This window comes from Podarcis tiliguerta, assembly GCF_965153285.1.
Source record: "Podarcis tiliguerta genome assembly, chromosome: 3".
In the NCBI taxonomy this organism is placed as follows: domain Eukaryota; kingdom Metazoa; phylum Chordata; class Lepidosauria; order Squamata; family Lacertidae; genus Podarcis; species Podarcis tiliguerta.
In genome coordinates this window covers 15442300-15457911 of record NC_139536.1, presented here as the reverse complement: position 1 = coordinate 15457911, position 15612 = coordinate 15442300, and the positions used below count along the sequence as shown (strand labels likewise).

General features: G+C 45.2%; 1 protein-coding gene across 2 annotated transcripts in view; it reads right to left on the bottom strand.

The window, feature by feature from the left end:
- Window positions 1–8574: 8574 nt before the first annotated feature.
- Window positions 8575–15612, bottom strand: part of KCNK12 (potassium two pore domain channel subfamily K member 12) — a 40131-nt gene continuing 33093 nt past the window's right edge. For both annotated transcript variants that reach the window (XM_083432866.1, XM_083432865.1), the window contains one exon: window positions 8575–9547. In XM_083432866.1, the coding sequence (XP_083288992.1) occupies window positions 8652–9547 (896 nt within the window). In that variant the 3' untranslated portion in view covers window positions 8575–8651. The remainder of the gene's footprint in view (window positions 9548–15612) is intronic.

The following is a 15612-nucleotide window of genomic DNA, read 5'->3' as shown; positions in this document are numbered from 1 at the left end:
ATCTTCTTGGTTTCAGCTTCATTGTATGAAGGTCCATGAGCTGATGATCCAAGCTGGTCCACAATGAAATAGACTTCCTTGGAAGCTGGTTGACTCTCCTTTGTTTTTCAGTGAAGGATTAAAAAGGTCTATCAAGGGGTACCATATCCAGAGATGCTGTAGCCGCACGTTTCCTGCACTGGCTGCATCGGACTGAGTCTGCACTGAATAATGAGGTCAGCTTCATTATTCGAGCCTTGCAGCGCTCTGCTTATGACAGCCACTGTGGAATCAATATGGGAAATGGAATCACTCGGCTTTCACTTGCAATAAAACACCCAAAGATGGCTATAATGGATTTCCAATAATAATAATATAAAAACCAGATACATGGCTGTACCATCGTCTCTATGGTGATAATAAGGCCATTGTTGCATATGTTGCACCTCCTGCTCAGCTGTGCTTGAAATGTCAACCTGGATCTCAGGAATCCTGGATTAGAAAGAGCTGGCTTATACCGAACCACAACAGTGGTCCATCTGGCCTCGTACTGTCAACTCGTCTCAGACTAAGCTGTCTAGTTTCTCAAAATGAGATCTTTTGCAGCCCTGTTTTCCCAATTTGGAAACACTGGAGATTGAGTCTAAAGACCTACATTGAGATTTTTTCTTTTCAAAATCACATTGCTTGGATGTCAGTTCCATAATTCATTTCAGTGGGACTTTCTTCCAAGTTATATGGTTAAGATGAGGCTGCAGGCATCCTTAAATAGGAAGATTATCTTCCTCCATAAAGCAATGTTTTGATTAAAGTCAGCCAAGCTTTATCAAGTCACCTAGAGGCTGTGCCAGGGTCCTTGTCTGCATGGTGCCCTTTCTTAAGGAGGGAACCCTGTGGCTGTGAGTCAGAAAGCCTGAGAAGCCCAGGCAGCAAAGGACACACACACACCCTTTTGTCCGACAAGGGACAAAAGTCACAAGACATATAAATGAAAAACTCAAGAGTCTCAGGCATGCATGCTCATCACTTGAGGACCGCATGTTAAATTATGGCTTGTGTACTTATGGAACTCCCTGCTTTATATCAGGACTCTCAGATCTCCACTTTTGGTACAGTATGCAATATTTTATACACCTCTATCATATTCCATCCTCCCTTTTCTGCCATTTCAGACCCTCCAAGTATCATGATTTCCCAGGGGCAGTCACCGGAGGTACAAAATGTGTCCCGGTTTCTGATGTGATCCCGGACTGTCCTGCTTTCCCTTTGGACGTCCCTATTTTCAACAGAGAAATGTTGGAGGGGACAAAATAGGATGTCCCTCTTTTCATTGGAGAAATGTTGGAGGGGATGCTGTTTCTCTAAACTAAAAAGTCCCAAATGCTGTAGCCTTTCCTCACAGCGGAGTTGCACCCTGTGGTGTTATGTACTGAGTTGAATAGGATCCAAAATGCAGCAGTCTGATTGGTCCTAGAACAATAGGATTCAGAATGCAGCAGTCTGATTGGTCCTAGAACAGTAGGATCCAGAATGCAGCAGTCTGATTGGTCCACAGGAGCCACCCAATCCAGCTCCAGGTGGAAGTGAATCTGCAACCTGATTGGCCTACAGGTGAAATCTGGAATTAGCCAATCACATGGGACCCATTGTGTAAATAATGTATTTAAAGCAAACTTTCTGGGGGAACTTCCATTCCTCCTCACCACTATGAGCTGAATAAAGAGCATGAAATCCACTCTCTACTGTGAGTATATTTCACACCCATTCCTTGATCATTTTTGTTGCCCTTTTCTGAAACTGCCCCAGGCCTGCAATACCCCACAACCCTGAGATTAAGAATCCCATTCTCTTACCAACTGAGCCAAACTTGGTACAAGATGTTTGTCCCATTCATCTTGATCTGCTTGCAGGGTGTTTATACATCTTCTTGTTAATCATTCGTTCACCCCACATTTTCCAAATGCATTTTCCCTGTCACTTTCCTAACTGCAAAAAGTCAGTTTCATTCTAAAAGTGCTGCTAGGGCAGCAGAGTGCTTTACTCCACTTCAATTGCATGAACCCACATTTTCTGGTAAGCTCTTGAATCCCTCCCAGAAAACGCTGACAGTGTGGAGGCACCCCTATTACCAACTGCATTATATTACAAGTTTTAACCAAGGAGCTGTGTAGTTTTCTAACTCTCGATAGGGCCTATGTGCTTTAAGCAGACCTTGATTAATCCAATTGACACTAATCAAAACTAGGCTTTATAGAGATCAAAAACGCAATGCCTTGAACGCAGCCAAGGCAGCAAAATCCAGAACCAATAAAATAAAATAAAAGCAACTGCGGGCTTCAGGAAACAGCTGCTCCAGCTGTTCTGGAGGTAATTGACTAGTTCTGGGTTAAATGGCAAGAAAAGGCTGCTTGGTGCAATTAATTTTGTAGCTTTCCCTTTGCTCTCTTTATGTTTCTTGTTCATCACCCAGTGTGTGAAATACGCCTCGGACAGCTGAACCTCCCCACTGCTGTCAAAGGAAAAACCCGTCGCAATCAGTATCGCCAATACGGGCGGTTAATGAAGCCAGCGGGGGATTGGATCTGTCACTTTAGCAAGCAATCCGCAGGATGCAGGACCGCAGGCTGCAGGCGGAAGAGAAGAAAGCCTCTTGCAAGCTAATCTGCAAGGCATGATTTGAAAGGCCCTGTTGTTTCACGGGAAACCAAAACGAGAAGGCAAAGCAGGACAAGAGCAGGGGGAAAGAGCACACTGGGGTCCTGTCAGCATCAGATCCTGTGGCCAAAGAGGGGGCACCACTCCCCTAGGAGGAGAAGCTATGACATTTGGGCCTTTTTAGTTTACAGAGGAGGCAATTAAAGGGGGTGGATAGAGGTGTACAAAATTGTGCATGGTGTGAAGAAAGTGGGCAGAGTTTTTCTTCCTCTCTCTCGTAATTGGAGCTTGGCCACCTATGAAGCTGAAAGTTGGGGGACTGAGGACAGACAGAAGAAAGGACATCTTCATGCAGTACACAGCTAAAATTCAGAACTCGCTACCCCAGGAGGCAGCGATGACACCAACTTTGTTATTGTTGTTTAGTCGTGTAGTCGTGTCCGACTCTTCGTGACCCCATGGACCAGAGCACGCCAGGCACTCCTGTCTTCCACTGCCTCCCGCAGTTTGGTCAAACTCATGCTGGTAGCTTCAAGAACACTGTCCAACCATCTCGTCCTCTGTCCGCCCCCTCTCCTTGTGCCCCCCATCTTTCCCAACATCAGGGTCTTTTCCAGGGAGTCTTCTCTTCCCATGAGGTGGCCAAATTATTGGAGCCTCAGCTTCAGGATCTGTCCTTCCAGTGAGCACTCAGGGCTGATTTCCTTCAGAATGGATTGGTTTGATCTTCTTGCAGTCCATGGGACTCTCAAGAGTCGCCTCCAGTACCATAATTCAGAAGTATCAATTCTTCGGCGATCAGCCTTCTTTATGGTCCAGCTTTCACTTCCATACATCACTACTGGGAAAACCATGGCTTTAACTATATGGACCTGCCCACCAACTTGGATGGCTTTAAAAGAGGACTAGACAAATTCATGGAAGAGAAGACTGTCAACGGCATCTAGCCGTGACGGCTTTGTTCTGCCTCTACAATGTTGCTGGAAACCACAGGAGAGCTCTTGTGCTCATGTTCTGCTCCTGATTTCCTGCATACATCTGGTTGGTTCATAGAATCATAGAATCATAGAGTTGGAAGAGACCACAAGGGCCATTGAGTCCAACCCCCTGCCAAGCAGGAAACACCATCAGAGCACTCCTGACATATGGTTGTCAAGCCTCTGCTTAAAGACCTCCAAAGAAGGAGACTCCACCACACTCCTTGGCAGCAAATTCCACTGTCGAACAGCTCTTACTGTCAGGAAGTTCTTCCTAATGTTTAGGTGGAATCTTCTTTCTTGTAGTTTGGATCCATTGCTCCGTGTCCGCTTCTCTGGAGCAGCAGAAAACAACCTTTCTCCCTCCTCTATGTGACATCCTTTTATATATTTGAACATGGCTATCATATCACCCCTTAACCTCCTCTTCTCCAGGCTAAACATGCCCAGCTCCCTTCGCCGTTCCTCATAAGGCATCGTTTCCAGGCCTTTGACCATTTTGGTTGCCCTCCTCTGGACACGTTCCACTTTGTCAGTGTCCTTCTTGAACTGTGGTGCTCAGAACTGGACACAGTACTCCAGGTTCCTTTGAGAACACGGTGCTGTACTACATGGGACATTGGCCCTCAGCCTGATAGTTGTTCCGCCTGGCCTTTGGCTTGGAATCAATTTTATTCCCTCACCCTCTTTCTTTCTTCCTTTCTCCTTCTGTATTGGAACTCCTGTTTGGGGACTTCCCTGGCTTTTTTCTGGCCCATGTAGGACCAGTCTGGATAGTTAGCCTTGGTGAAGACTTGACGTTTTTATCCCCCAAAAAGTTTTTGATTGAGTTTCCACTGAAATGAGGTTGCATTTCAATGTTTTAATGTTGTATTTATTTTTAAGCTGTATTTCAATCAATTGTTTTTATATTTGTTGTTAGCCGGCTGGGGAGGGAGGGATATAAATAAAATTTTTATTATTATTATTATTATTATTATTATTATTATTATTATTATTTATCCTGAGAACATTTCTTGGAATTTGTTCCACTAAAGGAGACTCCAGGTGCCTTCATGACATAAACTCTTCTTGGACAGCTTGACCAAATGGGATTACAAATTGAGAATCTGTATAGTCAAGGTTATGATAATCGGAGTCACATGAAAGACAAAGAAAATGGCATACAAAAGAATACTATGCAACAACTCACATGCCTTTTTGTATCCTTCGACACACGCTCTGTGTGTTGAACGACACACGTTCAACAGATCTGTAATTGTTTATCTGCATTGACTCAGCATTGACAAAATCTAGCTAGCCATGTATCAGACTTAGGCATAGCTGTTAAGCCACTGAATGAAACAAGATGGGAGAGTTGGAGCAATGCTTTAAAACAATGGAAATATCATCTTGGTAATATATAGGATGTTTTAATAGAGATCTTTGATGACGCAGGCCTAAAAGGTTGATCTGGGAATTACTGTACTTCCTGAGTTGAAGCGGAGGCCCTAGCTGCTGCAATTTGTAAGTTCCAGTTTGTGGCATCGCTTGTTACAAGGTGCAACATCCTTTTTGAAGGCAATCTTATAAGCAAGCTCCTGCAAAATAAGGAAGCTGGTTTAAATTCAGCTGCAAACCAATGGCAAGTGACCCTTGAGGGCAGCAGGTGTGATTATGGTTTGCAACAAGTTCTGATAGCTGCTATTGAGATGGCAAAGGAGCTAGAAATACTACCAAACTTTGAGACATACTGTAATAAGTTAGAAAAAGGAGAAACAGCAGTTTGAGTATGAGGCTCAAGAAGAGGAACCACAAGAGCCAAACAGAAATTCAAAATTCACATGCTGGAGCTGGGAATGTACCCTGGAGAGACACTGCCAGTTAGTGGGGACAATACTGAGCTAGGTTGACCAGTGGTCTGACCTGGTATATGGCAGGTTCTTATGGCCCTATGATCAAGGCTCGAAGGGACAGGCAGATGGTCGCTGCAAACTGAAAAGCCCAGCTTGGCAGCTTGGGGAGATCTGGGAAACATCTGACACTGGAGACAAATGTTTGCTCATTTCAATATTTGCTTTGGAATTGGCATTTTCAGTACAGCCAAACTGATTACCATGAGGACGGTCAACAATGTTCTTATTGTTTCAATGCTGTTCAGTGCCTTCTCATTTCCAACTCTACCATTTTGTGATTCTGTGATTCCCTGGTTGCTGCTCCTTCTTGGAGTCTTCTTCTTCTTCTTCTTCTTCTTCTTCTTCTTCTTCTTCTTCTTCTTCTTCTTCTTCTTCTTCTTCTTCTTCTTCTTCCACCACCTCCTTCTCCTCCTCCTCCTCCTCCTCCTCCTCACTTTTCACACCTTCATTTACCTTCACTGTCTTTAAATTGACGGCCTGAGATGACCTCCATAGGATGACTTGATTCTTGCAGCATCCACAATGTCGTCATGTCAGATGAAGCATTGTGGGGTCATCGCTAAATCACAGGGGTTGCTGCAGCCAGGCTAAGGGCAGTGAGGGCAAATTAAGTAAAGGACAGTAAAGGCAAAGAGGACGGAAGTGCGGCAGTTAGAAGCAGCACCACTGTAACATAGAAGCAAATATAAATACATGAATTCAATATTGCTGAAAAAGGTCAGGTGTTTCTTCTCCTACTGAACAGAAAACTTGAGCAGCTTGCCCTTAGACATTTGTGTATGGAGAGAGAGAGAGAGAGAGAGAGAGAGAGAGAGAGAGAGAGAGATCTTGACCAGACATGAGGTCTAGTGGACTTAGCTCTAAACATGAATTTGGGATACCTGAGTTCTAGTGCTATTCTACTTCACAAAATAAGCAATTATTTTGTGCCCTTGGGCAAATACTCACCTATCAGCTGTAGGAATAAGAACAATCTGCCTTGCACAGTTATTGCGTTACGTTTACATTTTTTGGGGAAAACAAACCACGGTAAATCATTTTTGCAAAAATGAAAATTATGTGCAAATGCTAAGTAGCAGCCATAGTCTCATTCTGAGGTTCTGTTGTTGTGGATAGCACACAAAAAAACAACACCCCTTACAAAATCAGATATGTATGTTTTCGAATTGAAGCTAGGGCGTAGGAGGGTCGCAGTTGCAGTGTGTGTGTGTGTGTGTGTGTGTCTCACAAGGATGCATGAACTAGGTTTACACCGATCCATCCTTCGCTGATGCTTTAGACCACATTCGCTCCTTGCAGCTTTACCAGAACTGAAGTTATCTGTGCTTTTGCAGAGTCCTTTCCCACAGCATCCAAATGCACAGGTGGCAGGGAAAGATGTCTGCCATTCACACTGGGGCTGGGAGATGGGGCTACAGCCTCCGTGTCAGCAGAAGGAGATGGGGCTGGCCATGTGTCTCCATAAGCCCCCCTCCTCACCTGCTGCTTTAATTTGAAAAGCAGCTCAGAGACTTTACATACATGTGCATATCATTCATTAGCTTTCCACCAGAGCAAAATGTGTTATGATCCATCGCTGTTGTATTTTAAACCTGTATGATGATGATGATTGCTAGCTTCGCTTTATAGGGTGCTAGTTCTGCTAGGTCTAGGAGTATTTTGTTTAGCTGCACAATGTAACTCCTTTGCCTGGTCCCCTCCCTGTGTGACTCTGTGAATCTGCTCTGGAAGGTGGTGGGGGACAGATATTGGGGAGCAGGGAGTGTGCAGGAAATGGCGAGGATGAGGAAAGTTCCATTGCACAGCCAATACTCCTTGAAGTAGCAGAACTGTTGGATATCACACACAGCAATGCACCTCATTGTATCTTTATGAGGCCCTGTGGTGGTCAGTGAAATGGCTAGCAAGCTCTTGGCTGCAGCTATGGGAAGATCAAGGGAAAAGGAGATCCCTGCCTTTACCAGTAACAATTAAGAGGCAGTGGTGAAGGCAGCGGGCTCTTCAAGAGGAAATGGCTAGCCAATCAGCAATCACATGGTTGCTTACTGCTGACTGAGGTTCTTCTGCCACTATGCAAGTGTTTGTTGATTGACTAGTCATCCTCCTTTGAGATCAGCATCCTGAGTCCACACAGGTGGAAGCTGGCCACTCAGAGCAGTATTTGCATGGTGGTGATTGAAGCTTCCCTGCAGCACCACTGCCCAGCTGCAATCAGTAAAGGTAAAGGTAAAGAGCCCCCTGACCATTAGGTCCAGTCGTGGCCAACTCTGGGGTTGTGGCGCTCATCTCGCTTTATTGGCCGAGGGAGCTGGTGTATAGCTGCCGGGTCATGTGGCCAGCATGACTAAGCCGCTTCGGGCGAACCAGAGCAGCGCACGGAAGCACCATTTACCTTCCCGCCGGAGCAGTACCTATTTATCTACTTGCACTTTGATGTGCTTTTGAACTGCTACGTTGGCAGGAGCAGGGACCAAGCAACAGGAGCTCACCCGTCGTGGGGATTTGAACCGCCGATCTTCTGACCGGCAAGTCCTAGGCTCTGTGGTTTAACCCACAGCGCCACCCGTGTCCCTAGCTGCAATCAGTAGTGGTGGGAAATTCTTCTATTGCCTGAGACAGTAGTCGGTATTTCCCACTAGTAAACTGCTTGATCAGCCACTAACAATTTATTGATCTATATAGACTGTTTGCTGCTATCCACAGACCTTGAAGCGGTTTACAGTAAGTATAAGTTGTTGGTGGTACCTGAGGAAGAATAAAAAAATAATGGGCTAAAAATACTACGGCAGTGGTGCCCTCCCATCAAATGTCAAACAGATAAACAACTATTTACCTTTTAGAAGACATCTGTTCAGGGAAGTTTTTTAATGGCTGATGTTTTATTGTGTTTTTAATATTGTGTTGGGAGCTGTCCAGAGTGGCTGGGACAACCTAGTCAGATGGGCGTCGTATAATTATTATTATTATTATTATTATTATTATTATTATTATTATTGAAGGCTTTCTTTTTTAAACAACAACCCTTTCAAGTAAACTTTGCATAAAACTTGCCCTCGAGAACGACTGGATGCTTTTTTAAAATATTGTTTTATTAAATAAAGAATAAGAAAACACCTCTGTTTTATAGAAGATAATTTCAAAATTTCTACCTAGAATCGCTTGTCTCTGCCAGTCTATTGTTCATGATAGCTAGAGCGCCTACTCCTCCCGAGAAGCCATTTTGCCTCGTGTTTATGCAGACGTTCCGAGGGTAGCCATTGGCCGTCTCGGACAGTTGCTTCTGCAGGAGGGCCAGGGAGACTTTGTTGGAGGCGGTGAGATCCCTCATGGAGATCATCTCACCCGAAAGCCGCCTCCCCTCTGTGTCGCTGTCGTACTGTCCGTCCGTCTCCATAGAGATGTTGTGCCGGCGGAAACGGGACCCCGGCGTGATGGCATTGCGGCGCCCGAGGCGAGCGGTCGGTTTATGGCAATCTGGACAGCACCGGCACCGGAACTTTCTGAGCATCCAATTTAAAACCTGCTTGATTACAATCGAGATGACGTTAAAAAGGGAGTAGATGCAGCAGACCCCCATCAATATAAACATGAAGTTCCCAAATCTGTATAATCCCTGATTTCGGTACACGGCGTTTTGGCTGCTCACCAGGTCGCCAAACCCAATGGTGCTGAAGGTGACGAAACAGTAGTACAAAGAGTCGATGTAATTCCACCCTTCCACGGCGGTGTACATGGCCGAGGCACAGCAAGCGATAGTAATGGCAAGGATTCCCAGGATCAGCATCACGTGGTAGACTGATGGCTTCCACCCAATCAGGCTGTCGACGTCGGACATGGATGAGCCCCTTCGGCATGTTGGAGGTAGAAGGCCGCTCCTCCTCAGCTGCCTCTCGTGGCAAGCCTTCATCACCAAAGCAAGCAGGGAGATGATGCGCTCCAGGAAGAGATTGAAGAAGAGGATTGTTGCGGCACACCCAAAGAGACCATAAACGATGAGGAAGGCTTTGCCAGCGACCGTTGCCGGTGTGGACATCCCGAAACCTGCAGCAGCAAAGAGAGAATGAAGTGTTTATATAAAAAGATACAGCCCGATATTGTTTTGGTGCTAGAGGCTGGAAATTTCCTCTCTTCTCCTCTGGTGGTAAGATTAGAAGAATTAACAAAATAACTGGCACCTGGTGGAGTGTTGTTGGTTTTTTTAAATGGCAACTCAAAATGTCGCATGTGAGGCAGGCCAAAGGCAAAAAAAAATGGAAACCACCAAAAGGAATTTGAAGCAGGAGCTAAAAGCAACGGAGGGAGACTAAATATATGTTTACTAATCCAATGTGTTTTGGAACCTACTGGGAAAGCTAAAACCAATTTGCAAAAAAAATTGCCTTGTGGGAAGTTGGCTCAAGTTATAAGAACATAAGAAAGCCTGTTAGATCAGGTCAGTGGCCTGTCAAATCCAGCACCTTGTTTTCACCCTGGTGAACCAGATGCTGGTGGGAAACCAGAAAGCACTCTGTCCACGTGCAATTCCCAGTAAGCAAAAGTGGCTCAAAATACGGTGTATACACAAACAAAATACCTGATACCAAGCCTGAGACAAAAATATCATGAGTGGATAAAAGAGTTGGCAACAATGCCGTGCCATATGTTCTCTAGACTTGCGTTTTTCCTTGAAAGTAGCAGTGGCAGGTTGAATCCAACTGCAACCAAATAAAGAAAAGAAAAAGAAGAGGGGGAGGTCTATAATCTCTGCTTTCCTCTGTTTCTTACTGTTGTTCTTTGCTGCTGTTACTGCAGGGGCCATATATTTTGCTGGTTCATTATTCTGCCTTAAGTGATGCCAGCCAATCAGGAATCATGTACCAGTCGTGATGATGTCATGATGATTAACATGTAGTTGATTAGATTTAGTTATGTACTGACATCATTAAAGGCAAAGCACATCCATCAGAGGGATAGCAATGCTTCTTGTGTGACTGGCAGTCCTAACCAATCAGGGATCACACCAGGAATCAAGCAGTCCATTTGACCGAAGGACCCTTCGTTCAAATTTGCATGAAGCTGATCATGAAAGTGCCGCACCCATTTCTGCTCTGCACCAGTTAGTAGCCCTGTGCCTAGTTCATTGGCTGGTTCCATCTAGCTTGCTCAAGAGACAGAACTTCCAAGCCCAAAACTATGTGGTGATGTAACCACATCGGAAGTAGTTCATAGAGCCTCAGAGGTTTAAGCAGCAGAATGCAGAGACATTCCAGAAGCAATTGCTTCATCCAAGTCTCCAAAGAGTTATCAGCTATTCTCCATTTGGGGAGATGTCATTTACAGTGAAGAATAGTCCTTCATTCCCAAACTCTATGGTGCCACTTAAAACTGCATGGAACAGACAACCCAGTTCTGCAGCATCTCTTTGAACTAAGGAATATGTGTATCTGGCAACTCTGCACGTACTTTATTCAGTGACAATCCAAGGGTTTAATTTGAGGGCTTGTTTGCTAGTGTGTGGTTGTTGTGAGGAGGAGCGGGAAGTCTTTAATAACACACTGGTGATAGATGAATCAAAACGTACAGCAAACCCCCCATACTGAGGAGGGTATGATAACACACTACCAGGGACTCAGACAGCTGTAGAGATTCAGAGCTCTTGCAGAGGGAAAAATTACACCCTTGTTTGACCTCCACACCAATCAAGTTCTTTTTTTGTGGTGTCTAAACAACTCAAGGACATTTCAGAAAATAGGACGTTGCCAATTATGTTCTCAGTTCCTTTACTAGTAAATTGTAGAGCGAGTCTTCAAAAGCAGCCTAATACACAAAGCTGGAACTCAAGGAATTGAAACATAAAACTGCAAACTACACAGGAGTAATAATTGGTTAGTCAATGACCATGTCTTACTCCTCATATCAGGTACTTGTTAATCTGGGGGTGTGATGACAGCAGCAACATGGTTGTACCATTACAAATTATTGCATCCTTCGACACCACATGATAGGCATTTAGTGCCTGCTATATATTTCCAGACACCCAGGTCATATGTTAGCTTAGTGGCAAAGGAACAATTTCAATATGGTTTGGTCCCATCATGGTCCTGTAATATATGAAGAGAAACACAGAGGTGGAAGGTATTTCATAGGCCACCTAGTCCAACCCTTGGCTGATGCAGGAAATCCACGGCTACAGGATCCCTCAAAGATTGTCATCTAGCTTCTGCTTTAAAATCTCTAATGAGGGAGAGCCCACCACCTTTTGAGACAGCCTGCCCTGCCCTCAAGAAACTTGGATGCCGAGCTATTGATGTTTAGTTGAAATCCCATTTTGTACTTCAAATTGATTGGGTTGGGTCCAAAGCAAGGTTAACCAATATGGTGGCCTCCAGATGCTGTTGGACTAAAATTCACCATCAGTCCCAGCAAACATGACCAATGGCCAGGGATGCAGGGAGCTGGTAGACACCATAGAACCTGGTAGACACCATAGAATCATAGAATTGTAGAGTTGGAAGGGACCCTGATGATCATCTCATCCAACCCCCTGCAACGCAGGAATATGCAGCTGTCCCATACAGGGATCAGACATGCAACCTTGGCATTATTAGCACCACATTCTAACCAACTGAGCTATCCAGGCATGTTGGCTACTTTTTCTCTAGAGCATCAGAAAACAAGCTTGTTCTGTCATCCATGTGACAACCTTTTACATATTTGAAGATGTCTGACGTATTATCTTCTACTTCTCTCTTCTCCAGACCAACTCTTGGGGTGGATGTAACAACAGGGTTTCCCCCCACAACTTTATTGCCTGGCCCCAAATATACACAGTGCTGATATGGAGTGACCAACTAGTTAAGTAGTCATAGAAACCTATGAGAGAAACGAAGGACTCTCTTGAGATGTAATGCTGGGATTCTCCTCCACCTAGGCTCAGGTTATGTGCAAATAAACCATATATCATAAAGACACCACAGTCTCTACTGCGCCTTGTTGCCCAAAGGAAAAACAGGCCCTGGTAAGCATGCTTAGTACCCCTTGGATCTCATATAGCTTGGAGATAGGAGTGGCATCTAACAATATATTTCTTTACTGTCCCAATGAGGTTTACACTGCTGGGAAGTTATTTTTAGCACCCTGAAAACATGTCCCCACCCACAGCAGTGTGAAGGTACCATCACAGGCCTCTGGGAGTAATGATCAACCTGACCCAATGTAGAATTAGGCAGGAGTCATTGATTTATTTTAGAAACAGCAACTTTGTTGTGGCAACACAAGCGATTCATAATCACGGACCTGTTGGCAATCCCATTGTTAAAAGAATAGCACAGTAGATTAACAATAATTGGTATGCAGCCTCAAGGAATCAGAGAAATAATGAGAGAATTTGGAGGCATAGAGCAAACTAATTGGAGCTAGAGGAGGAGCATGTTGTAATCATTTGCAAATAAGAAAGCGGGAACCTGTAGCAACAGGGGAAGGCTGCTTGGGGAAAGATTTGGAGTGAAGAATTTGCAGGTGGCCAAGCACTCTCCCCTATCCCAACTCTCAATTTCATCCACCTCAAACAGCTTTTCATATGTTGTAATTAAATAGTTAATCACAGGGGTGGTGTCATGGACTGGCTGGACACAGAGGAATGGTGGGAGGCATCATCTGGGGAACCCCCAAGGGATCAAGGCTCAGAGCCTGGGGGTTGGTGGTGGGACAGTGATGAGTGGTCAGAGGGAGAAAAGGGAGAAGCCTGGGGGAGAGTAAGTGTTGGTAGCTGAAGAGGTAACAGGGTTTAGTGAGCAGGGATAGGAGGTTGGAAGCAAAAGCAGAAGTGGGAGCTGGAGAGGAGGGAGCCCAACAGGCAGATATGAGCCAGGCTGATGAAGAAGCCAGGGTGTCTCCCCATCCTGCTGCAACCAGCTCCTCTCTCCCCTAGTCTCCCAGGACTAGAAGTACGAAGCAGGAGGAGCAAAGACAGGTGCGCAGGCATATTCTCAAATTGCTGGGGAAATACCCTGCGGAGGCAGAGATTTAGGCAGCTGTGGGTAGGCCCTTCAGCCTCCTCAATTGCCTCATAGGGGCAAGACCTATTGAGAAGAGTTGCTGTGCTCATTAGGGCCTGGCTCCCCTGAGCTGAGCTGGTTTCTGCTAATAAAGAGTTAACTTTACATACTCTGTGTGATTTATTGCTGGCTGACTCTCTAACATGTGGAGAATCTCAGGTCTGGGAGTCAAATGTGACCCTCTGGACCTCTCTGCCCAGCCATTAGGCCTCTCTCCAGACCACACCTTCTCTTCATAAGCCCTTGTTCTTACTGGGCTCTGCTTTGCACCTGATCTCACTCACCTTTTATCTAAACTAAAAAGTCCCAAACTCTGCAACCTTTCCTCACTGGGGAATTACTCCATCCCTGGGATCATCACATGCTAGGCAGCTAAAAATGGTACCCACCTCCCCAAACAACTTTGTTGATAAAATGTTGAGGTTCTGTTTGGGTGCAGGACATTTCCCCCATGGCTGCAGATCTAACATAATTCTTTCTTTCTTTCTTTCTTTCTTTCTTTCTTTCTTTCTTTCTTTCTTTCTTTCTTTCTTTCTTTCTGCAGAGCTGATGTTGGGGCTTGTATGCTGAGCTCCAGGGATTTTCCAAAGAAGTGTGTCCTTGCCAAAGCTTCCTAATTGAATCATTTTCTTCCCTTCCTGGCAGGGGGACTGAAGAGAAGCAGAAAATGGGCAAAACTGGGGTATGATTTTGCCTAGTCCGCTGTCAGCTGGGAAGATCTGTGCTCCATAAAACTGGCAGCAGAATTACAGGTAGATACTGCAGGGACGCGGGTGGCGCTGTGGGTAAAAGCCTCAGCGCCTAGGGCTTGCCGATCGAAAGGTCGGCAGTTCGAATCCCCGCCGCGGGGTGCGCTCCCGTTGTTCGGTCCCAGCGCCTGCCAACCTAACAGTTCGAAAGCACTCTCGGGTGCAAGTAGATAAATAGGGATCACTTACTAGCGGGAAGGTAAACGGCGTTTCCATGTGCGGCTCTGGCTCGCCAGAGCAGCAATGTCACGCTGGCCACGTGACCCGGAAGTGTCTCCGGACAGCGCTGGCCCCTGGCCTCTTTGAGTGAGATGGGTGCACAACCCTAGAGTCTGTCAAGACTGGCTCGTACGGGCAGGGGTACCTTTACCTTTACCTTACCTTTACTGCAGCTGAAAGCTAAAGCTGTAGTAGCTACCTCCTTAAGATTATGCAGAAATGTATAGCATGCAAATCATGTGGATTGTGCAAGTGATCAATAAGCCCCTTTGGTGCAACAACTCACTAGCAAAGTGTATGGATCGGGTTGTTTAAAGCAAGAGGGCAACTAGGAATCTGAATATTTGTTAAAAGGTTCGCAGCCATAAATGGCATTTATGGACAAAATATCTCTGTGATCAGGGAGAGGAAGCATTCAACCGCACCACACGGGTAGGATCTTTTAGAAAGAAATATTGGGCTGACGTTGTGTAAACTCCTCCAATTATTAAATTACAGCTGCCCCCAGTTAACAGATGGATCGCAACAGTAAATATGCTGTTTGCCTTCGATTTCCATCTGCAGGACTTCACCCAGTGTCTAGTTCCCGATTTATCGAGAAACAAGTGTTCTCTTTTCAATGCTCTTTCTACAATAACAGCGGAGTAAACATAATATCTCCATAACAACCAAACACACCAACATTGCCTCTTTGGAGATTAGACCAGCACTACTTGAATGGCCTGCCTTATAACAACTCTGAGAGAGCGTAGCCACTTCTCCCTTCATTTCCTTTCGTTCTGATTGGTTTTTCTCACTTTCCCAAACAACGTTACCGACTCTCGGGGGATGCGAGGGAAGGTTTGCAGTACTGCAAGATCAAAGCAGAGGGGAATCGCACTCGGAAAGCAGAAATGGTAGCGAATGAGACAAATAGCCCATGAAAACCCAAGAGAAAAAACAAAAACAAAATAGTGGCCAAGCTACAGTTAACAGATAAATAAATGCAGCAGGCCTGGCCCTTCTGTGACTCACTAAACTGAACAGCTTGGACTTAGAGGGGATTAGACAAATAAATGGAGGGTGTCTTTCAAGAGCGATTAGCCATGAGAGCTGAATGGAG